This window comes from Apis dorsata, unplaced genomic scaffold (assembly GCF_000469605.1).
Source record: "Apis dorsata unplaced genomic scaffold, Apis dorsata 1.3 scaffold_4, whole genome shotgun sequence".
Lineage (NCBI taxonomy): Eukaryota > Metazoa > Arthropoda > Insecta > Hymenoptera > Apidae > Apis > Apis dorsata.
In genome coordinates, this window is record NW_006263307.1 from 222,835 (window position 1) to 249,404 (window position 26,570).

At 27.6% G+C, this 26,570-nt stretch overlaps 1 protein-coding gene across 4 annotated transcripts in view; it reads right to left on the bottom strand.

Moving 5' to 3' along the window:
- Positions 1 to 26,570, bottom strand: part of LOC102679085 (low-density lipoprotein receptor-related protein 2) — a 35,317-nt gene that overhangs the window by 4,619 nt on the left and 4,128 nt on the right. For 3 of the 4 annotated variants that reach the window (XM_006607226.2, XM_031514988.1, XM_031514992.1), the window contains exons 2-12: positions 13,257 to 13,379; positions 12,341 to 12,472; positions 11,779 to 12,033; positions 11,089 to 11,343; positions 10,729 to 10,845; positions 2,454 to 10,658; positions 1,800 to 2,367; positions 1,477 to 1,720; positions 785 to 1,392; positions 414 to 706; positions 1 to 287 (exon numbers count right to left, since the gene is read on the bottom strand). The exon at positions 1 to 287 ends at the window's left edge or, in 2 of these variants, runs on beyond it. In XM_006607226.2, coding sequence (XP_006607289.1) covers positions 1 to 287; positions 414 to 706; positions 785 to 1,392; positions 1,477 to 1,720; positions 1,800 to 2,367; positions 2,454 to 10,658; positions 10,729 to 10,845; positions 11,089 to 11,343; positions 11,779 to 12,033; positions 12,341 to 12,472; positions 13,257 to 13,379 — 11,087 coding nt within the window. Of the gene's footprint in view, positions 288 to 413; positions 707 to 784; positions 1,393 to 1,476; positions 1,721 to 1,799; positions 2,368 to 2,453; positions 10,659 to 10,728; positions 10,846 to 11,088; positions 11,344 to 11,778; positions 12,034 to 12,340; positions 12,473 to 13,256; positions 13,380 to 15,026; positions 15,188 to 26,570 lie in introns of those variants that run through there. The other variant, XM_031514996.1, reaches the window with a different exon arrangement.

Genomic DNA, 26,570 nt, shown 5'->3' on the forward strand with positions numbered 1-26,570 from the left:
TTTAAAATCCATTTCAGGATCACATTTGGGACAATTCTCAGCAAGCTCATCAGAACCATCTCGACAATCATCTTTGCCATCACAGAAGAGCCATTTCGGTATACAACGATAATTAGCGTGACCTGGACAACGTTGCCAACCGGTAGTACAATTCCTTTGACGACACATATACGCTGGTTCATCGCTATCATCACCACAATCATTGTCAGAGTCACACATCCACACTTTCTGAATACATCTGTTATTTTTGCAAGTAAATTCTGTGTTTGGATCACATGGTCGATTATCTAAATTAAAAAAATTTTTTGATGAAATAATTTTTACATAATTATGCATAAAATATACATAATATACATATACATAATTATAATATGCATAAAAATATGTAGAAACATATAAAAAAAAATACTTACGACAAATAGCAGGATCTTCATCACTGCCGTCCTTACAATCAGCGTCTCCATCGCATTTCCAAGACTCATGAATGCAACGTCCATTGGATTTACATTTAAATTCTAATTCGCCACATTCTAGACTACAATGAGCCTCATCACTTTTATCTCCACAATCATCTGCGCCATCACAAACAGCCACACTAGGTCTACAATTACCATTTGCACACTGGAAAACACTAGGTCGACAAACACGTGCTGGACAACTGATAGGTTCGTCTGAACCATCCTTACAATCTTTTTCACCATCACATCTTGAAAATAAATTAATAAATAATTTAATTAATTATATTTATTAAAATTGTATTATTATAATATATTTTTATACTTACTTCCAATACCATGGAATACATTTTTCATCTGGAGGACCACATTTATGTTGACCAGCAGTACAATTAGCTGTACAGGTCTTTCCATCTTTATCCAACACAAACTGATTAGGGCATTTGCATTTATATGATGTTACACCAGGTTGACCATAGCCTTCTAATAAATAAGAACTTGCAGGTGGTGAAATTAAACATAAATGAGAGCATCCACCATTATTTTCATTGCAAGGATTGTTGTAAGGTAATTGTCTTAAAGGATGATATGCATGAATGTCATATGGTCTATGAGTTGTATTTCTAAGAACACGTAAATTATATCCAGAAAACTTTTCTGCTCTACTAATGGCCTTCAAGTTCCAATCAGTCCAGAAAATAAAATCATCAAATATAGTAATAGCAAAAACATGAGGTACAGCAGTTCCAGAAAGAACTTTGCGCCTATTATGACCTTCCAAGTCAGCAAATGCAATATAATCTAAATGAGCATCTGCCCAAAAAATTTTATCAGTGAAATAATCAATAGTCAAAGCATTGGGCCAAGCTATATCATCTTCCCAAGTAAGAATCCTTGTGAAATTACTGCCATCCATTCCCATTTTTCCTATGTAAGCCTGAAAATTAGAATGATTATTATATTGAATAATATTTCATACCTTAAAGTTTTATACATTTAATTTGAGATCAATAAAAATTACCTGAAGATGCCATGAAGTGAAGTACAAATATCCCGTACCAGGATGAACAACAATGGCACGTGGATCAGCTATACCAGTTAATAAAGTCTTCCTGTTGGTACCATTAAGTTCAGCAACATCTAAATGTTTAGCATGACGATCAAGCCAGTAAAGTTTGCGTCCTATCCAATCGATTGCTATTCCTTCCAAACCAAGACTATCATGTCTAATAATCGCCTCTTTTTCTCCTCCTGCAATAGGTGCTCTGCAAGAAAAAATTATGAAAAAATTAGTTTTATCGATTTTGAGTAAACTATTTTTTAAAATAAACCACTTGAATTAACCTGAAAATTGTTTTAGCAGTAACATCACAAAAATAGAGCATTTGATCAGCATAATCAGCATCCAAAGCAACAACATTTATGAGATCCTGGTGCATCAGACTATAATTGAGAGCATCAATAGACATATTTCTGACATAGTATTTATTTGTAAAAATAATCCATGGTGTAATATTGTCTCTTCTCTTGCAAGTATGCTCATCGGCAGCACGTTCGTACCAGTAATGATTACACTTACAATAAAAGCTTCCTGGTGTATTTTGACATTGTTGACTACATACTTGTGGTGTTTCTACACATTCGTCTATATCTTCACAGGCTTTACCATCTGCTAAAAGTCTATAACCTGGATTACATTCACAATAATAACTTGTTGGTGTATCAATACATTTATGAGCACACTGATTCATTTCTACCATTGCACATTCGTCTACATTACAATGAGCAGGTTCATCACTTTCATCTGCACAATCAGGTTCCTTATTACAAACTAATTGTTGATCAATACAATTTCCATTTGCGCACATGAATTCTTTTGGATTTAAACAGGTCATGTTTTTCATCTTTGGTGCTATAAATTAAAAAAAGAATAATTTAATAAGTTTTTATATATAATTTATAGTTCTTAAATGATTTATATATCAATACATTACTTACGACATCCATCTTCATCAGAATGATCACCACAATCATCTTGACCATCACAATGAAATTGCTTTCTTATACATTTAAAGTTATGACAAGTAAACTCTTGATTAGTACAAGGTTTATATCTAGTATTACAGAATTTCCCTTCATCACTACCATCACCACAATCATTATCATGATCACACAACCAATTCTGATTTAAACAACGTCCATTGTCACAGGTGAATTGATTTTCAGCACAAGGTGTTGGAGTAGGACAATGATGCAATGTCACATTTTCATCAGCTCCATCTACACAATCTGGATCCCCATCACACAACCATTTTTTTGGGATACATTGTGCTCTGTGCCACACTTTATTTGCAGTACAAGTAAACTCAGTTTCCTCATCACACTTTCTATCATTGCATTGGTGACGTTCATCTTCATCAGAATAATCCAAACAATCATTGTCTCCATCACAGATGTAAATTCTAGGTATGCAATTTCCATTATCACAAGTAAATAAATCTCCAAAACAAGTTCTACCTTCTGATTGACAATAACCAGGTGGTTCATCACTGCCATCCAGACAATCATCATCTCCATCACAATACCAAGTAGCTGGAATGCATCTATGATTAGGACACCTAAAAGAACTCTGAGGACAAGTTCTTTGAGCACAATGTAATGGATTTTCATCACTATTATCTCCACAATCATTATCTCCATCACAAAGCCAATATGGTTCTACACATATATTAGTTTTTTCACATTTCAGGTGATTAGGTGGACATGTAGTATTTCTTGGACAGCGTTCATGGGTCTCATCTGATGTTACATTATCTTTACAATCATTAATACCATTGCAAACCTGTGATTGAGGAATACAGCGATAATTGGCGCAAGTAAATTCTCCAGCAGCACAAGGAGGATATACACAGCCTTCTTCATCACTGCCATCACGGCAATCATTCTCATGATCACATTTCCAAGTTTTAAATATGCATCTGCCATTATTACATCTGAATTCATTAGGACTGCATGAATGATAAGAACAATAATTACTATCTTCATCAGAACCATCGCCACAATCGTCATCACCATCGCATGCCCACATTCTTGAAATACAACGACCATTTCTACAGGCAAATTTACTAGAGTCACAGGTTACATTTTTGGGAACACACATTCTGTCCTCATTTACTAATCTGCTATTATCATCACACTTACATTCTGCTGAGCCATTTATACCTGGATGACAAGATTGATCACAACCACCATTTGAAATATTACAAGGATTTATCCTGCATTGTTGTCTAGCTGCTGAATAAATATGTAAGTCTCTAGGTGAATCTTCCAATCGTTTTACTAATTCTACTTTATTTGCTCCTGTATGCTTCTCAGCGCGATAGACTCCTCTTAATTGTAGATCTGTCCAATAAATATGCTCTCTGAAAACTGTTATGGCAAAAGGATATATTGTTGCACTAACTAAGATTTGGCGATTACTTCCATCCAATTCTGAACGTTCTATCTTTTCTCTAACTGCATCAGTCCAATATAGCATACGATCTTCATAATCAATTGCCAAACCACTAGGCTGAGAAAGATCTTTATCAATAACAGCCTTCTTCAAAGAACCAGCCATTGTAGTTTTAAAAATCTTTCCTGATGTTCCAAAACGACCCCAATCAGTAAAATATAGTGATCCATTACAAGGATCAACTACTATAGCTCTAGGTCTATCTACTCTGGCAATCATCACTAGATTTGATCCATTTAAATCCATTGCATAAATACTATTATTTGATGAATCTGTCCAATAAACTTTCTTTTGTGTCCAATCATAAGAGATGCCTTCAGGATTGATTCCTTTGCTAATTAGTGTATGAATCTCAGAAGAAGAAGGATTTTCTGCCTGCATCCACGCTATTTTAGCCCAAGGCCTAATTTGAGTAAATAATAACTTTTTGTCTTGATAATCGAAATCCACGCCCACTACATTAGTTAGATTTCCAATCGAATTAAATGGTATAGTCGTATTTTGTGGATCTAAACCAATAGCTCTAATCTCTGTCCTCGTAGCGAATACTAAATATTCATTAACATTTTCGCAGTTTTTTCCATCTACTGCTAATTTACCAACTGCGCATTCGCATTTGAAAGGAACTGAATTTTCTTTAGGCATAGCAAAACAGAGTTGTTTACAGCCTGCATTTCCACTTGATGAACAAGGATTTGTTGGATCTGGAGGTTGACTATTCTGATCAAACATAACAATATCCCTTAATTTAGGTAAATTCGATCTCACTGTTGTTGGCAAATTGATATCACTCTGCTTGCTAGCCTTGAATACTGTTCCTAAGTTTCTGTCAACCCAATAGACATCATTACCATAAATAGCAACACCCATAGGATTAGGTAGATTCCGTCTAATTATTTGACGATTTCCACCAGTATATGAAACTTTTTGAATAGTGTCTTGTTTAGAGTCTACCCAATATACATCATGTGTAGTAGGATCAATAGTTATATCACGTGGAGTGCTAATACCAGATGTAACTATAGGCATCCAATTACTTCCATCCAAATAGGCTTTACCTAATCTTGGATATTGTCCATAATCTATCCAATAAAGATATTTTTTAATGGGATTTACGGCTAATTCTCTAGGAGAATCTGTAGTTTTCTTCACTAATACTTTTCTATTACTGCCATCTAATTTACATACTTCCACATAATTATCATGAGGGAAGACATTAGTAAAATACATATTTTCAGCAATCCAATCAATAGCTAAACCTCTAATACCATTTGAACCTATACCTTGTTTTACAATATGCTGTAATTCAGTACCATTTGGTCTTACACGAAATATTCCATTCCACATTCCACGATTGAACTCTACCCAATAAATCCAGTTGCCTGCAGTATAAACGTCTACATGAAGAATATGATGACCCATACCAGAGATTGGTACCATTGCTTCTTTTGCATCTTTTAAACTGTATCCTCTAGCAACATCCAGTTGAGTAACTACTGCAAAAGTCTTAAAAGGTTCACAAGAAGTGTCACTGACTTTACGGTATTCCATACCACAAGCACATACTCTAGTACCTCCAGAAGCTGGAAGACAGATTTGTTCACAACCACCATTATTTATAAAACATGGATGATCTCCAGTAACTCGTTTCTTATAAATAGTCAATGTCTTAAGCTCAGAATCATTATCAATTATTGTAGTAGGATTACCTCCATCAGGCAAATCTACTCTTTCTATTTTATCATACAGTGGATCAAGAAAGTACAATCTAGAATCATGAACAGCAAGTGCTTTTGGCAATGCAATGTTTTGTGATACTATAGTTCTCAGATTTCGTCCGTCAGTTGATAGTGCCATAATCAGAGCTGGATATAATGAACTGAAGTAAATAGTCTTAGTTGGAATATCAATTGTAATAGCTTCTGGTCTTTCCACGTTATCAACTAAAATAATGGGATTAGTACCATCCATATTAACTCTTCCAATTTTCGTAGGAATGCCAAAACTGCCATCGTCTACCCAGAATATATGTCCTTCAAGGGGATCAACGCACATAGCCTTTGGTTTGGCTACAGAAGTTTTATTGCCATCATTAGCAAGTACTATTGTTCGATATCTAGTTTTTCCATCTATTTTTATAGCTTCTATATTAGAAGCATATTTGTTTCCTATGAACAAATTCCTTCCTAACCAATCAAATGCCATTGCAGATGGAGCTCCAACAATGCCACTTTCACCAGAAGCATTAGGGAATTCTGTTCTATTACCACCATTATAAGGAGTTGTATAAATAGTACCATTCTCATCATCATCATCTTTAGTTTGTAACCAATAGATCATTCTTTCTTTTTTATCATAATCTATAAATTTACCACTCTCCACTCCAACAACTGGAGTTATATAACCAGTTTTAATACTTCTTGGTAATAAAGAAACATCCACAATTTGAGAGCCTCGTAAAACCATTAAATAAGGTATCTCCTCTTCCAAGCATTGTCCATTGAATAATCTGAATCCAACTTGACATTTACAAGTGTAACCTTGAGGTTTAGTAGGAGATAACAGGCACAAATGATCACAGGTACTATTTGCACAAGGATTTGCAGTGATTGGTTGTAGAACAGGGTGATGAACATGTATTGATAAAGGTTGAGATATCAAGTGAGATACCACAGTTTGGTTTACACCATAGAATTTATGAGCTGAGAGTACTCTATTCAATTGTCTGTCTGTCCAATACATAGTATCCTCAAATAATGTTAAAGAATGAGGATGCAACAAATAATGGGAACTAGCTAATACTTGAATTCTTTTACTACCGTCATAAAGACAAGTATCAATAAAATCTAACTTACTATCAGCAAAATATATTCGCTTATTCGCAATATCTAAAGCAAGGCCATTTGGCCAATAAATTTTAGTGTTAATAATTGTTGATCTATTGGTACCATCCATACCAATTCTTTCAATTCTAGGATTTTCACCCCAATCTGTCCAAAAGAGCCATCTTGCTCCAGGACTAGGATCCAAACACATTCCTCTAGGTTGAGTAATATTTTCTTTAACCAATATCATTCTATTAGAACCAGTTTCTTTGGCTACTTCAATAGTATTCAGTTTGGAATCCAACCAATATAAATTATGACCTATCCAGTCATAAGCAAGACCTTCCACTAAATCCAATCCAGTTGAAATCACATCTTCAGGATCACTACCTCTATCCAATCTTGATATTTTTTTCAGTTTCATATCTGACCAAAAAATGGTACCTGTATGCATATTACTAGCAGTTGCTACAACATTCTCTACATTAATTGGTACCCTTTCTAATGCTTGATCCTGAAGATCAGCAACCAGAATTGTATGTCTGTTAGATATGATCAAAAAGGCAACACTGTGATTAAATGCCTTACAAGTATGCTTATCCTTCTCTAAAGTATATCCTTCAACACAGTTACAATAGTATCCACGTTTAATGTTAACACAAATCTGAGAACAGCGTCCTGGAGGTTCACATTCGTTCAAATCTTCACAAGTATATCCATCTTTATTGAGTTCTTCCCCTGAAGGACATGTGCATTGTTTACCTAAAGGTGTTTCAATGCAATCATTACTACAGTAACCTCCTCTATATTCGCATTCTTGAAAATTGCATGCTGGACCTTCATCTGCGCCATTAGGGCAATCAAATTTGTTATCGCAAACACTAGTTATATTCACACATATATTAGTTACATTTGGACATTTCCATTGTTGTGAATCACATTTGAATTCAGGTGCAGTACACGCATGCAATTCAGTATCTTCATCAGATCCATCACCACAATCATCTTTTCCATCACAGATATATGCTTTAAATACACATTTCTCATTACGACATTTGAAGAAACCTGGTTGACAGCCAACTTGCCCACAAGAAGCTGGTTCATCAGATCTGTCTGGACAATCTGGAGTTCCATCACAATACCAACTTCTTGGGATGCAAATCGCTGAACTAACACATTGAAATTGCTTATCAGTGTTACATTGATCAGGTGCTAAGGATGGACAGCCAACTTCATCACTGCCATCATTACAATCAGATATTCCATCACATTTGTACGAATCAAGAACGCACATCTTCTGGTCAGCACAAGTAAATTGAGTGCTGAGACAAGTAACTGGTGGACAATCCATTTCATCTTGTTGGTCAAAACAATCGTTATCGCCATCACAGACCCAAGATCGTGGAATGCAATGACCTGATCTTGGACAAGTGAATTGAAAATAGGAACAAGTTTTTGCTACGCAAAAGTCTCCTTCATCAGAACTATCACCGCAATCATTTTCAGAATCACATTTCCATGTATTAGGTATACATCTGTTATTAGCACAAGCAAATTGGTTGGCGGTACAAGTCACATTTGGACAAGAAGCTTCATCACTGTAATCTCCACAATCATTTTCAGAGTCACAAAGGAAGCTCATAGGAACACATCTACCAGACTTGCACTGAAATTGATTAGGAGCACAAGTTGGTTTGGTACAGTTCCGTTCATCACTGTTATCTAAACAGTCATTTTCACCATCACAAACCCAGGCATGTGATATGCACCTCTGATTGGCACATGTAAAGTCCCAAGTATTAGGACAAGCTTCAAGTGGTGGTTCAGCTTCTGGATCAGGTGCACAAGTTTTGCCATTCTCTTGAATACGTTCGCCATAAGGACAACCACAAACTTTAGTTAATCTAGTAATACCATATTTATTAGTATTATTTTGAGGAATAGCAAAGCATAGTTTCTCACAACCTCCATTATCATTAAAACATGGATGATCATGTAAAAAAGTTTGAATTGAACGACTATAGACTTTCACACCATAAAGTCTATTCGTTTCAGGTTGACGAACGAGAATAGATTCTTGTTCTCCAGTTTCTTTATGGAGTCGAATAATAGCATCTAATCGCCAATCAGTAATATACATCCACTGTTCATAGATAGCCATAGAAAAAGGATGTCTAATTAGTTTAGATTTAACTGATCTTACATCAGTACCATTTAGATTAGAATGTTGTACATGATCCAAGAGAGCATCACACCAGTACAATCTATCTTTTGCAAAATCAATGGCTAAACCATTTGGCCAGCCCAGACTTAAATTTTTAAAAACTATCAAGTTAGAACCATCAGTATAAGCTCTACTAATGTTTGCAGGTCTATCCCATTCAGAAAAAAAAATATATCCCTGATTAGGATGGATTACAATGGCTCTTGGTCGTTTCAAATTCTTTAGTAATGTTCTGCGATATGTGACATTTCTAGTACTCAAGACATTCAATGTACCTTTTCTAGAATCGATGTAATATAGATTCTTGGCAACCCAATCTACTGCAAGTCCTTCTACACCTTCATTCTGACTAGCTAATACAACTTCTCGACCAGCGCCACTTTGGCGAACTCTATAAATTACATCTTGCAAAACATCACTATAATAAATATATTGATCATATGCATCATAATCTAGACCAACGAATCTGGCTCTTCTGGAAACTACAGGTGAGATAGCATCGCTAAATCCTTCCATTACAGGATCTAATACTCTGCCTTTAATAAATCTTTGTTGTGAATACATTAAGAATTCTTGCACCAAATTACAATTTCTTTGGTCATTGGATAATCTCCATCCTATGTCACAAGCGCATCGATAACCTAATCTATTTTCTTGATCACTAGCTGCAGTTACTATACACATATGTTGACAGCCACCATTATTATTTCCACAAGGATTAGAAACCATTGGCTGAGTCAAAGGATGCAAGATTTTGATAGCTTTAGCATCTCTCATTTTATAAATCGTTCGTATAGAATAATCACCCTCTGTTTTGTCTACACTCATAATGGCCTGTTTTGTGCCGTCTGTCCAATAGATCCTGTTCTCAAAAAGTGTCAATCTCGTTGGAGATGGTGTATGTGTTCCCCTAAGTACCATTACTCTATTTCTTCCTAAATAATCAGCAGTTTCAATATAGTCCAGTTGGGAATCACACCAAAAAATTCTTCGAGCAATCACGTCTACAGCAATGCCAGATACTTTATATGCTGCTTCGAAAATGATTGGGAAATCTACAGTTCCATCCATGTTGGCTCTTAAAACTCGTTTACTATCAGCTATAAACATCAAACCCACTGTAGGATCTAGACCAATATCTGTTGGATTTGTCAGATTGGAACTCAATGCAATACCATGGTACCTTCCATCTAATTCAAGCACGTCGATTTTTTGGACTACTGAATCTACTACATATAATTTTTCTCCTATCCAATCTACTGCAATAGAAACTGGTCCCCATGAACTTGTTAAATATATAGCCACTCTAGAACTAGAACCTTCACCATTTAAAGGTTCTGAGTGCACTTTCTTCGTTTTAACATCACTCCAGAAAAGCAAATCTCTAGAATAGAGATAATCTACTCCACTAGCGCTAGTAGTATTGGCAACAATAGTTCTATCTTCTCCATTAGAAGACATCCTCCATACAGCTTTCTCTTGAGCAACTAACAGTTCTAATTTCACACCAGGATGTTGTTGAGCTCGACACTTGTTGAGTCCCTGTAATATAAAACCTGGAGCACAACTGCAAGTGTAAGAACCTTCTGTATTCTTGCATAATTGTTCACAGAAACCCCATTCTGAGCATTCATCACGATCTATAGTGGAATAATAAAAAGCTTATTTAGCTTTTTTATTTCTTTATAAAACGATTTAACATATACATACCTATACAAGTTGTCGAATCATTTGCAAGAATCCAACCTGCAGGACAATAACAGACTCCTCCTGTGGGAGATGCCCGACATTTATATCGACATGCTAGTGAAGTACATATTACCGATGCTGTAAACAAACAAAATAAATAATTATAAAATATCTATTTATTATCAAGATTTTTGAAACAGAAAGTATTGTATAATTATACCTGATCTGAAGATCCACATTATAGCATATCAATTAAAACAAAACAAATATTATTTTTTATTTAATTAATAAATTATAGATTTGTCTTCATAGAATTCATTATTTATTTCTATTTCTAATTAATAAATTTTTAAAGATTTTTATAAAAAATATAACACTTACAACAAGTAGCTTCTTCGTCTGCCTTATCTTCACAATCAGTTTTTCCATCACAAATTTGAGATCGATCTATGCAAAGTGGTTTGCCATCAGTCGTTCCTCTAGGACATACGAATTTGTTTTGAGGACAAGAGGTTGTAGTACAAGACTTCTCATCAGATCCGTCATGACAATCTTTATAACCGTCACAAACATAAGATCGTGGTATGCAAAGAGAATTTGCACAACGAAATTGGTCCATCGTACATTGTTGAAAATCTGAAATTGTTCTTAATCTTTAATAATAGATATTATTAAATGAATAATTTATGGCCAAAAATGAAATGAAATTATTAATGTAATATTATGGTGATTCCCTTAAAATATATTATAAAATATATTTATTATTAAATATATATATATTTTAAAATATATTACAAGACTATAAAAAAATTCTTAGATTCAAAAAGTTTATTTCTAAAAAATTCAGAAATTTGTTAAATATAGAAAATCTTTAGAATACACGTCATTAAATCCTAAAAAATCATTAGATCACAAAAAATTTCTTCATTTAGAAATTTTTTATATCGAAATTTTAAATCTTTTTTTTTATAGTCGAAAAAATTTCTAAATTTTAAAAATTCAGATATAGAAAATCTTTAGACTGATAAAATAAGTCAAACAATTTAAAATAATTACAAAATTGAAACATACTGCAATTTTCCTCGTCACTATTGTCTCCGCAGTCATCTTTGTAATTACACCTGGCTGATTGTTCGATACAACGTTGCGTGGAATTACACCTGAATTGATCTAACCTACAAGCTGGTTTCGAATTGTTCTCACATTTCTCCTCATCATGACCATTTCGACAATCCAAATAACCATCGCATTTCTTCTCTTTTGGGATACAAAGCTCTGGTGTTGAACTTCCACATCGAAAATCATCCGGTTGACATTTCCTGTAATCTTTTCAACAGTTGCAGTCAATAATTTGATTTAATAATTTTGATTTTATCTTTCAAGCGATTTTAAAATAAATAAATAATACAATAAAATTTTAGATATAAGAATATTAAATTAAATAATCTAAAGACAAATAGTGTATGTATATATATGTATAATTATAAATTATAAATTATAAACGATGTAATATTATATTATTTAAAAATAATTAAAAATTAATGTTATTTTATAATTATCATTCTATAATTTGGATACTATATATTTTATCTTTCAGTATTAATCATGTATAAATAAAGTAATAAATACTTACTGCAACCAGCTTCATCAGTTCCATCGACACAATCAACAGTCATGTCACATCGCTGATGTGGAGGTATACAATAAGTTTTATTAAAAATGTACTGGCCACAAGTGATTTGACCAGCTTCACAATCTGGTGGTGCTACAAAAAAATATATTAAATTAAACATCTTTTAATTATTTATCCTTTAGTTACTAATCAATATAATTGATAATAAATTAGTATTTTGAATGAATTCATTTGCATTTTCTAAAATGGTAGTGCATTAGAAATATTTTTAAAAAAATTTCAATTAATAACAATAGCAGAAAATTATAATAATTGCTAATGATAATAATTTAGTCTTATTAATATTAGTAAATTTTATTGGTAATAATTGTAAATTTTACTATCTAGATATTCTAAATTATGTAAAAATAAAACTAATCTAATAATTATCAAAATACATATATCATTCAATTTAATTCTCAAATGCATATTAATTATATAAACTTTATAAATTATTAAAAATAATAATTAATAATAAATTAATGAATACAATTATTTTTTAGCATATATGTTATCAAAAATAATAAAGTTATTTTAATTTTTATTAATTAATAATAAATAATCCTGACACTTATATCATATAAAATTATATATAAAAATCTAAAAACAGAATGGATTGATGAAAATATTTATTGAGATTTATTTATTAAATTATGAACAATTTAAATTTGCATTAAATAAAGCGAGGTAAGGACAGAATGAGATGACAGAAATAAAATTATCTCATTCTCCGTTTCTAATGCAAACTTAAATTTTTTATAACTTAATAAAAATTTCAAAAAATTTTTTGTTTATCAAATTTTGTGTTTATTTTGAAATATATTAAATTCTGTATAAATATATATGCACACAAATAATAATTTTTTAAAATACTTACTACAAGATTGAAACTCATCTTCCGCACTTTCGCAATCTTTTTGATAATTGCAAACTAAAGTTGCCGGTATACAAGTACCATCAAGACATCTAAAACTATTGACACCACAACCACTGCCATCAGCTATTAAAAAATAAAAAAATAAATAATTAGTATTTATTTTAATCTTTAAAAAAAAATTTTAATTTCTTAAAATTGCTTTCCATATTTATCAAACAAATTCCTTAACATTTTATTATGTTTAATAGATATAAAAAATTAGATAATTTGACTAACCATATAATATTTTATTAATTTATTAAACATATCAATTAATTAAAAATTTAATTAATAATATGATAAGTGAATAGTTGAATAGATATTTAGAGATATATATATTGAAGATCCTTTTCTGCGAGAATGAAACAATTCATTTTAACGAATGAAAAGATTCTTTTTGTTTTTTGCATTTCATTTCACAAAAACAAAATAATAAAAATTATAAAATATTTGATTGATGAATAAATTTCATAAAAATTTTTAGATAAAATATAATTTAGAATTTAAATTCTAACCAAAATAAACATCTATAATGGTAATTATACCATGAAATGAATACATATCTCGCAAAAGAGTAATAGAGTAGATAGTAAAGGAAATAATTTATCATAATGTGACAGGTTAAGATACATTCTTTTCAATTTTAAATAATAAAAATATTAAGAAAATTTGAAAATTTTGTAAGATAAGATTTCATAGTCATAAATATTTTAAATATTTTCATGAATATGTGATATTATTGATGTGGATATAAAATATAGTTTTAAAAAATTTTTTAGTTGTTCATTAAAAATTAATATTACTAGAAATATTTGAATAAAAAAAATTACTGTAATGAAATATTAATATATAAAATAATAAATGTAATTAATTTTATATTGTATAAAATAATGTTCTAATGAAGAATTTGTTGAAATGGATTGAAATGAAGTAAATTATTAATTAACTATTTGCTGTTACATTTTGTAAAAAAAAAAAGAAAAAAAAAAAAAAGAAAGAAAGAAAAATAATATAATGATTTTGATTTTTTTCATATATACTAACTTTCTATAAAATTTATAGAAAGTTTTCAAGTTTTACATGAGAACAAGCTCCGTTCTCAATCCATATTGCATGTATACGCGCTATTATAATTACATACATAATTAGGAAAGCGCAAATCATAAAATTTTAACACGAGACATTTTCATTAAATGAACTACAGCGATCTAATTTATATATCTTACTTTCTTTTTATCATTTATTTGAACATATTTGAAATAAAAGAAAAAGATAGCATTTTTAATTCTATGGAGATTAATTTCATATAACATATATACATATAAGATATATCATATAACATATATACATATATACATACTAACAATAATAAAATAAAAATAAAAATTATTAATAATGCTTCGAAAATTTTAGATATTTATCCAAAATAAATAACAAAAAAACCAATGATAAGAAAAGTTTTTAAATTTAAAACTTTTAAAGATTTAACCGTGAGTTTTTTTATTCAAATTAATCATTAAATTGTAAATCTAGAAATTTTTATTCTTAAAAATCCTATTTTTTATTGAACTAATTTATCAAAGAATTATTATGAAATAATAAAAAAAGTAACGAAAAGAAACAGAAAAATATCATCCATGGATCGGAGGTAGAACGGTACCAACTGGTACCGTCGAAGAGATAGAATCTCAACGGAATCTAGCTGTAATCGGTTATCTAGCACGTACCTACCTGCCATATATGTGCATCCTTTCAAGGATAACAACAGGATGCTTAGCCTTTCTCGTTTGATGACGTACACTCAATAATATTGGCTCTTACTGCCACAAAATTATAAGGATACATCACCATGTACATCGCCGTGTACATCGCCATGTACATCACCATATATCATATAGGAATATTTTTTGGTATGTCCCTAGGGACATGACACCAGTTAAAGTTACAATTTAACAATCACATTAAAATAAAATATTGATTTATAAAATAATTCTAACAAAATTAATATAAATTTAAATGAACAATATTTAACTTAAGTAACTAAGTATAAATAAAAACATAAACAGAAAATTTAAAAAATAAAGAAAGAAATGAAAAATAAAAGTATTAATATTTTCATTTCGTGAATAAAGATACTTAATTTGGAAATATTTTATTATTTCTGATCACGAAAAAACATGTCTTTAGTAAAAAATAAGCGATTCTTTGCGAAATCAAAAATGACACGTTTTATATAATAAATATTTTTCATATTATTGAATGTTACATTACCTGACGTGCCTAGAATTTCATAAATGTTTAAGATTTTTCAAATAATATTTTTAATTCGTGAGATATTATTAAATATATAATTAATTCTTTAAAATTTAAACTGAATTTTTAATTTTCAAAATATATTATCTTATGATATCATCTTATGAATATTCTTTTTTAATAAAATAATTAAAATATAATTTTATATATATTATATATAATTATTTTTATATAATATTCTGTGATCATGTTTTTTATACTAATAACTATATATTTCAACTTTATAATTATTCTCTCTTGTATATATATATATATACAAGATATTAAGCAATATATGAAATTTATAAGGAAAATATAATTTTAATTACAAAAAAAAAACACAAAATTTGATATGCAAAGATTATTTAGCTTTTGTTTTTCAAATTACAAAGAATTTCAATTTTCAATTTCCATCTTTCTTTCCTAATTAAAAATACAATATTAAAATAAAATTTTATTTTACTCAAACAAATACTTAATAAAATCTAAAATCTAATTGTATGCTCAACTTAATTCAATAATTAATATATTAATATATGCTCTCAAATAATTTAATGCAAACTGTTCATTAATTAATAAATCGAACATCGATAGCAATAATCCTCTTCTATATATTCTTATGCAGGTTGCAAATTTTCTCATCTCCATAAGTATACGTCATGAACAGAGGTGTGCTGTATCAGCAATTTGAGAAACAGAGAAGCACAATGAATCGAACTGAGACAACCACAGCTAAGAGGGTGACGGGAAAGAGGAAGACAGTGCACAGCTCGTACCAGGCGGTGCGCCCTGGTACCGACAGCACGTCGGTAGACTCGACCAGCCTCAGCGAGACTTGATCAGAAGTCGTGGAGGAGAATCAAAGAGGGGGAAGCTCAGAGAAGTGCACTCGCCTACCTTCGTTTCTCGCCACTTTTTTGCACGATCCTCTCGCGACCTTCTCTAGTCAAGAAGCTTAATAGACTCCTGATCGAGGGAACTACTGATGAATTCGAATTGGAATTTTCGGAAAATAATTTCTTGAAATGTTTTTTTTAAAGAAATATTCGTACAAATTTGAATAAAATATCGATATTTCTTTTAACTTTAAAAATGTTAAATGAAATTAATGGAATTATTTAGAATACCTTATAATTAATAGATTCTCTCATTGGTTATCCTTGGAAAATATTCAATCGCCGGCACAAATTTTATGATTTTATGATTTTATGTTTAGAATCTACGCTAGAGCGGTTGGTTGCTCACACAAAGCATTCGTTGTATTAATGCTATAGTCATAAAGTAATAAGTCTGTTTTTACATGTCTGAAAGAATCTCAATAGTTAGAAATCACTTTTACTAACTATAATAATAATGTGAATACACATATATATTCGAATATCTAATTATCCTTGATGGATTAATCTTGCAACATTACACGTACAATTTTATAAATATATCACTAAAAGTATTTACAGTTACAATATTGAATCTATTATGTTCTTATTATATGATTATTATTTATCACATATGCAAATATATATTTATATTTAGTAATTAAATTATTGTACAATGTTACAATGTCGATAGTTCCTCTTTTGATATCAATAGAATGTATATCAATATCTACCTTAATCTTTAATTACTGACATAGACACTCGCTGACCTATTGCATTTTCTTTTCCTAATATAATATTCTTTATCTTACTAAAATTATAATATATAAATCATATCAAAATATAATATTATTAAAACTAATCTTCTTTACATAATATAAACAATATATTAATTTATTTGAATATTCATTTTTTTAATATTAATATAATTAAATCCAGTTTGTGTAAAGTAATAACTTTGAATATTTTCTTTCTATTTCAAGCAAGCAACAATTTCTTTATTATTTTTTCGTGATTTCAGTTATAAAAAAAACTCGTCTTCGACTATAAAAAAGATCTTAATAGTCTATAATTTGCGTTTACAACGGAATCGAAAAATCTCGACATGTCATATAACGGATGACTGATAAATACAGCCTTGTCCCAGTTCTGTCGTTCAATCTAGATTCTTCATGACCAAACAAAGAGAGAAAGAGAATAATGACCCGAAATATGACCTGCAACGAATAGAGAATATCGAAATAAGGTGCGAAAATTCAATTCTTAATTCTATATCTCATTGTCTTTTTGATTTAATTACAATTTCTAAGTGACGATATTAATCGAATTATATGTTCAAAATTATTTAAAAAATAAATTCTAATATATATTATCTAATATATATTAATCTTTGATTTCTACTTATAACAATTGAAATAAGAAAATTGAATAAATTATTTTCTTTTATTTCTATATTACTATATTACTTTATATATATTTCTATATTACTTTTAATTCAAAATTGCAATAATTATATTATTTTTTTTATTCAAAATCACTTTAATGTATAATAATAATAAATAAATTTTTAAATAATCTAAATTGTATAAATAAAAATGATTTTTTATCATAATCCTGTTTTAAAATGTAAATTTATCAATAATTGTAAATTTTAATGCAAATTTTCATAATATATAATAATTCTTTTTAATTATACAACAAAGATAATTTTCATAAGGTAAAATGTTTTAAATGTATATATAAAAAATGAAGTTACTTTGATATTACATGCATTAAATTCAATATTACATATAATATCAATATGTCAAAAATAATCAAACAAATCTTTAAACTAAAAATTATTTGTGTAAATAAAATAAAAAATAAATATAAAATAATATAAATATAAACGAGTAGACTTCGATCATTTTTTTCTCAAAAAATTTAATTTATGCATATATAAATTTCATCTATGGAAATTTTATAACAGTTCATAGAAAATATGATTTTAAATGGCGAATTAATTAAAAAATTAAATAAAAAAAATTTAAGTAATTAAAAGCAAATTCGTTCTTCCCATGAAGCTTATTGTCATGGATTCTCCTATAAAAATATAGCTGACCCTTTGCTTTTAAAAGAACGACGATAAAAACGAAACAATAGTTCTTGTGTGACTTGATATTTTCACATTTTCACATACATATTTAGTATAAGTATACTGTATAAGAAACTTTCACGAAACTTTAACTTATATATACGAAAAGAATCGCTTATTAAATTTATTATTTAAGTTATTCTCTTATTTAAATGATATCTTTTTTATTCGACTGAGAAATAACTTCACCAAACTTCATGATTTTTTTAGATACCATATATAAAATTCCAATCTGTCCAATCGTCCGTCGATGATTTAAAATTTTTATCCTAGAAGAGGACATTTAAAAAATTTAATTATTAAAAATTATTAAATCAAAGATATAAAAAATTTTATTTTTTTTCAAATATGTAAATGAAAACAAATAAAAGATATGAAAACATATGGAAGAAGTTAATCTCAAAACAAATAATACATTGTAAACGGTGTTTAAAGAAGCTCCCTTCACCCACGGCATTAATCGAACGTTCGTCTCTTCATGGCCTTGTAGACACGTACTACAAGTACAGTAGAAATGAGTCGAACGGTTGAATGGCACACCTACATATTTACGTGCGTTTCGATTGCCATCGTTCGTTGATTCAACTTGCTTAATTCACTTTAGAGCTTTCAATCAACAATACACAAGACGAAAGATTTTTGTTATATATATATCTGTTTTATAATGATATTAGCAAAATAAAAATCTTATATTATTTTTATCACATTTTTGATATCTAAATTTTTCTAAATAATTAAAATTTTATAATTAAATTGACAGGAAATAGTATGAACAATACTATGAGCGATATTCTTAATAGTAGTTGATTTTATAATAGGAAGTATTTAGTATTGTTGATAATTGTTGTGAATAAAAAAGAACACGAACAAACCCTCGAAATGGCTCTGTTTCAAGCAATAAGAGCTTATTGTATGCTTGTTCCAATTCCAACCATCATAGCACCCGTGGTGCACTTCCTTTCGTTAGAGTCGATTCCGCTTTATAAAGCCAACATCGTTAGTCTTCCATGTGCATCACGCGTTTCTCCTCACTAAACTACAAACTGTATAATGCACTCTAAACTAATTTAATTAAATTAAGTTAGTTCTTTCTAATAAAGAGATAATTAACTATTTCGAATTAAATAATATTATTTGATAAATTATTACAATTACAGTTATTATAATATAATATCAATATAATATTAATACCATTATTCATTTTCATTCATTATCAATATCAACATATAATATAAAGCCAATTAATATCATTATATAGTTACATATATATAATAATAATTTTGTAAAAAAAAATCACTAATGAAATAATATTATAATTATATTATCATAATAACAGATATTGTATTTTTATAAATTATCTATAATTATATATTTTATTAAATATAGTTTCAAGCAACTAATATAACATATTAATAATATTATTCATTAATATTATATATATAATATATAATACAACATATAATTATAATCTTTTATTACACATCATTGTTTGTAAATTAGAAAAAAGAGATAAACGTTTCACTAGAATCAAGGAAAGAAAAACTAAAAATCTCGAATAGAAACAACCTGGCCTTCTTTCTCGTTGATATTCTTTAATCGTGGCTCAATGCGCTTTGCTAAAGGTTTCCAGGTCGTTCGACACGATTCACATTTACAATGATTCTGGTTAGTGAAGTTTCACTAATAATTTACCTGTCTCCTTTATATATTATTATTTTCAATACACATTTCATATATTAAAGCAATTATTTCATAAATACGTATATATTTTTTAATTATATTTATGTAATTATTATTATATAAACAAAAATAAATGTTATGGATATTGATTTTAAATAAAAAATTGGATTCATAACATGAAATATTAATTTTTTATAGGAGTTATTAATAGTAAATAGTAAATTATAAATTGTATAATATATAATAGTAATTGTAAATTAAATTTAAAATATAAAACAAAGAATAATATTATAATTTATTAGAATAAATACTTTAGCAAATTATTTTACAAATTTTCAAACCTTATTTTTCTAAAAAATTAAAATTCATAATAAAACATTATATCCCACATTATTGAATTAATTTTTCATAATTATATTTCTAACATTTTTTTCTATTTTATTTTATTACTGTAAGTATAAGTATTATTACTGTATATTTATTATTTTTAAGAATATTCTAAGAAATTAAATTAATGAAAAAAAAACTAGTGACAATTATTAGATTATCAAAGCTAGTTAATAATAATTAAGTTAATAGTCAAAAAAGATGCTTCAATATCTGAATAAACAAAAATGTATTCTATATGCATTACATTTACTGAAAATTAGCAAAAAAAAAAAAAAAAAATAATATATAAATCAACTTCAATTGAGGCGTATCATCTTTGCATGCTGACATTAAGGATTGCAATTCAGTCAACAGCAATTCAGAACCGCTAGATTCGTGCTATTCGAGTCCTCTCATAATCTCATAGGTGAAAGTTGCAGTTTCCCACGCGATTGACTTGTGAACAAATCAATGGGATCTTTAAACTTTTATCTTCTTTGTCTTTGCACTTATTCAGTCGTTCATTCAATCTTGTATCTATTTACTTATCATATGCATAACTTATTAATTTATTTATATTTTATTACTTATTGATTTATCATCGAGTCAGTATAGTAATTGATTAGTTATCCTCTCGTTCAAATAATAATCTATTTATTGCAATTAAAGTCTGTAATTATAAGCTTTAATTATAATTTATAAATATATACTATATATATTATTATTAGTATATTAACATAAAAAAATAAATTATGAATATTAGAAGAATTTTTATTATAATTTATTTTTATAATTTATTTTTTCTATATATAGAAATCGTATTTTAAAAAACATGCAATATATATTCATTATTCATTATAATGAATACACATAGCACATAACTTGAATTTTCAAATATTCAAAAACCTATCACATAAAAAAAAAATATTCCACATTTTCATTTCGTTGTTTTACGCAAAAATAATCCGTTATAATTGATTTCAATTAATTTATAAACTATGATGAATTATATCTTACAAAATACAAAAACATCTTGAGGAATTACAAAAGTTAACCTCTATTAATTTCAAAAGACTAATAATCAAGTAACTATTGCTTATTGCAATACATGAAACGTATTGGGATGGGAACATAGAAACAAAGAGAAAAGAAAAAAGAAAGGGAGGAAGGTATAAAGATGGAAGGAGAACGTAGAATCGGAGAGGCATGGTCCCGCTATCCGGTCGGCCGCTAGGCCGAGGTCAATGAACCTCGATCCGCCTACCGACTTTACCTGCCAACCTGAAACCTGCCAACCTGGCTCAGCTCTGAAGGTATCGGACAGGATATTTCGCCTACGACAGCTTTGCTATGAAACATTTCCTGTACAATCATATGAAACATTATTCTCGATAATGATAAGACATAATATTCATCTAAATCTAATAAAATAATCTAATAAAATATTATATTTACATAAATATCTCTTATAAAAATAATGATTTAAAAAATGATTTTTTCCATAAAAAATTTTCATAAAATTTTCATAAAAATTTTCAAGAAGATTAAATTTCATGCTAAAACAACATAATATTTTTTAATTCTCTTTCTTGAATACTATAAAAATATACAGAGATCAAATAAAAAATTTATAATGTCTCATTAAATTTCTAATTATTATATAAAATAAAAACTTTAAAATATATATTCTAAATTATTTTTTTATGTATATTATTTTAATCTTATCTACATTAAACAATCAATTTATTTAAAAAATTCATAAAAATTTTATGAATATTAAGATAAAATATAAAATTTTTACTCGTTATAATTAATTTTCAAATTATAGAGATACTGTACAATTTCTTTTCACTGAATAAATTCTTCCAACTTTTGATTTTTATCTACAATGGAGAGTAATTCGCAATGGCACACTTTACACGCTGTGAGTGCATTCATATATCTAATATTTTATTGTTAGTTTTTTAAATAGAATCAAATTTTTCAGGATAATTCTTTACAACATAAGATAAATTGAAAATTATAACCCTTATAAATCCTCTCAAAAACATTAAACAACTCGATATGATAAAATACGATTGTACGATATGAAAACTCGTACAAATTTGATGAGTCTATATCTTAATTATGAAATATAGAAGTTTATAAAAAATATTTAAAATAAATATGATGGTTTCGTATATGCTGCATCTCAACCCTGATAACAATGATTTTAAACATTAAACATTAAAAAACTGCACGCTTTAGCAATTAAATTTGGTAATTTTTGTTGCATCTATCAAATATTTATATATTTAAAGAAAATTAAAAAAATAAAAAAATGTAAAATATTGACATATTCAAAAATATATACATACATATATCTAAAATAAAATCATTATAAATGTGATAAATGAAACAAATTTTTTCTCTAATTTTCATTTTTTTAGTTTATAATAGATTCATAAATAAATTTGTATCTAATCATTAACATAAACACTTGTAATTTAGTCATTAATAATAATATAAACGTATATAATTAAAGATACGATTTTATAATTATACTATAATTATTAACTAGTATTAGTATTTTTTATGACTAATCGTAATCAATAGACTCAATACATATAATGAAACATATACACATAGAGAAATAAAATGATTTCAGATTTTTTATTTTTAATCATGTTTGTAATCAAAAAACTGATATGTTATATGATTCTTTCTCATTCTTATAATTATTACAAAATGTACAATATATATAATAAGATAAATAAAATTAAATAAACAAACCAGAGAAAAAATTTCAAAATACTATAAAAAATATCTTCACTAGTCTAAGCAACCATCTAAATACCACAATATGGACGAGCTTCGTTTTTTCTTCGAGGTCAAAGGAAATGATGTTTCCTGAATGCACAAGAGGATAGCGGTACATTGATAGAAAATCATTAAACTCATGATCGTTGAAGTACCTGGATCAAATAATTGGATTATAATCCTAATTTATTATAAAAATATCATTAAAATTAGAAAAATTTATTTAATTCACTTCTATAAGGAATTAAGTTTTTTAAGACTAATTACAAAAATTAATTAAAAATCAAAAACTAAAAAGAATCTTTTAGATAAAAAAATTTTATATTAATAAAAGATATTTCATAGTCAGTAATTTATTAACTGACATGCATGTTATTTATATTTTATTATTAATCAGTTTTTGTTATTCGGGTAGATCCTTTTATACAATGAGCGTGCAGTTATTAGTACGAGGAAAAAAAAGTAGCACGAATCAGCGAGTCGATGAAATTCAAGAACCTTGCACTCGAGAGTTGACTGAGTTTGTAAGCTCTGATTCCTTCTTTCTTCTTCCAAAGAAGGAGAAAGTTCCTCTGTCATAGTCATGAAAAGAAATTATATATAACTATATATATCTTACTTTAATAGTCGTAAGTTAAAAAGTCGTTAAAATCACAAATTGTCCGATAATTTGCAGATAAATCGTAAATTTTCATATACATATATTATATATATATATAATAACAATAAATTATAATATCTTGAATTAGATAATTTCAAGCATCTAATAAAGTTTTGAATTATTTGAAGTTTTGAATTAATAATTGAAGATATAATCATTAAAATTTTAGATACCGAAGTGAACTTAATTTTGAAATTATATTTCACATACTATAAATTCATTTATAATCAATAATATATTGATTATAGATTACATTTGTGAGATTAATAATCAAGTTGTCTAATGTAATTATCCGAATTTTCATTATTAATAGTCAGATTTCATTATTATAGAATTCACGTTTAAAAATATAAATTTGAAAATCTACTTATCCAAATAATATCTTATATTTTACTTCTCAGCATGTAAAATTATACACGTTCTTCTCATGGTTGAAATATAATACAACGATCATTCAAAACAATAGGTATCGAGTTACTCAGATCCATAACTATATACTTGGATTTTTTTTCATATTTTTAACAGTTTTTTGGTAGTTCAGTGATCCCCTGACATAAGAACTACCTAGATAGAAAATACAATGATTTTACATATTATTACATAATATTTGTAAAACAGACATTTTTAATGTTAAAAATTATCAAGATTTTACATTAAATTGATAATTGAATCTTTAAAAATATTTAAATTTAATATGTAATTAAAAATCTAATATTATAACAGATTTTTTTGTCAATCTTTAATTTCAATTATTTGCTTATAAAATATGATTTTCAGTTGATCTTAAATTTATCAGTTATTCCAGATTGTCTTTAACTTGTATTCATAATAATATATTTTTCCAATAAATAAATATTTAAATCGATATTTTTTTCTAATTTTAATATAAAATTACGATAAAATATTAAAAAAAAAACTTAAGACATCATATAAATATTATATATATTCATATTTCATATTTTTTTAATTAATATAAGTTCTACTATATTATAGAGATTTCTAAGATTTTTACTTTTATATATTTTAAATTTTATTGATAATATAATTAACAATTAGATATAATTATAGTCATTAGATAATACAAAGATGGAAAAAATATGCAAAGATGGAAAAAATATGCAAAAATGGAAATTTTAAATATTTGGCAGTAGGATTCTAATTATAAAAAGAAAAATTTTCATAAAATTTCGTAAAATAGAATTTAAAAGAAGCTCAAGAAATGGAAATTTTCAAGAATTCGGAGCATTCTTCTTCGTGTTTATTACGAGTTCGAAAAACCGGTTTTCCTCTCTTCGAGATTTAGACTCGTGTGGATAATACATTAAAAAATGCGCGTCAATAGCCCTTGATCGTATCGATCATTCTACTATTTAAGAATTTAACAAAATCTAATTAGATATAATTAATTTAACATGAAATTAACTATTAAAATTAACTATTAAAAATTAAAACAGAAAACCAAAAAAAAACACCGTAACGATAAAACATTTCATAAAACACTCTATTGTAAGATTTATAATTTTTGCATAAAATAATTACATGAAAATAAAAAAATTCGCATGAAACTACATACATCGTTTCATTCTCAAAAAAATGCTGATCGGTTTATACGTAAAGCTATAAGAGGAACCGGTTTCGTAAAGATTGCGTGCCTCGTGATGTTTGTCTGTTTATTTCGTTTGCTATCGCGAACATCGCACTGTTGTTCTTTTCGGAAAGATTAGAGAATAAGAGAATGCATCGAATTCAAGGATGCATTATGATTAATCAAATAATTATAATTATTCCAGAAATATTGCAAAAATGTAATTTCTTAGTTGATTTAGAAGTTTTAACATTCAATAAAATATTTATTAAAAAGAATAAAATTGCTTTACAAATATTTGCTCATTTTACGATCGTTTGCATATTCTTCAAGTCTCATGTGACCAAATGGCGCAATCATTTGAGTTAAATAGCTGATTTTTAATTGACAAAGCATAAACATGTATAATTTTATCATTTTAAATATTTTTTAAAAAAATTTTTAATAATTTTTAATAATTTAAAATTTTTCTATAGTATAATTCGATTAGTTACATTGCATCTGTGCAGAAACAAAATCGGTAATTGGTTGATTGATTTCCCTCCGATCCGGAAAGATCGATTTACATTTTATCTTTTAGAAAAGCTTATCTTCAAATCTTAAGGTCATTACTTATCTTCTTTTTTTTTTCATGTATCATTTAATATTCATGTATAATAAAATATGTAAATTTTTTTTATAAAATTGATTTGAATATTCTCTTTATAAAACATGTTAATTCTATCATAAATTAATTCTAAAAATATATTCAAAACTTCTAAAAAAATTTACAAATTTTCTAACAATCTGATTTTAAATTTTTATTTTTACAATTTTTTTCTTTGATTTATAAGAAAATTATATAAAAAAAAAAAAAAAAAAAAAAAAAAAAAAAAAAAAA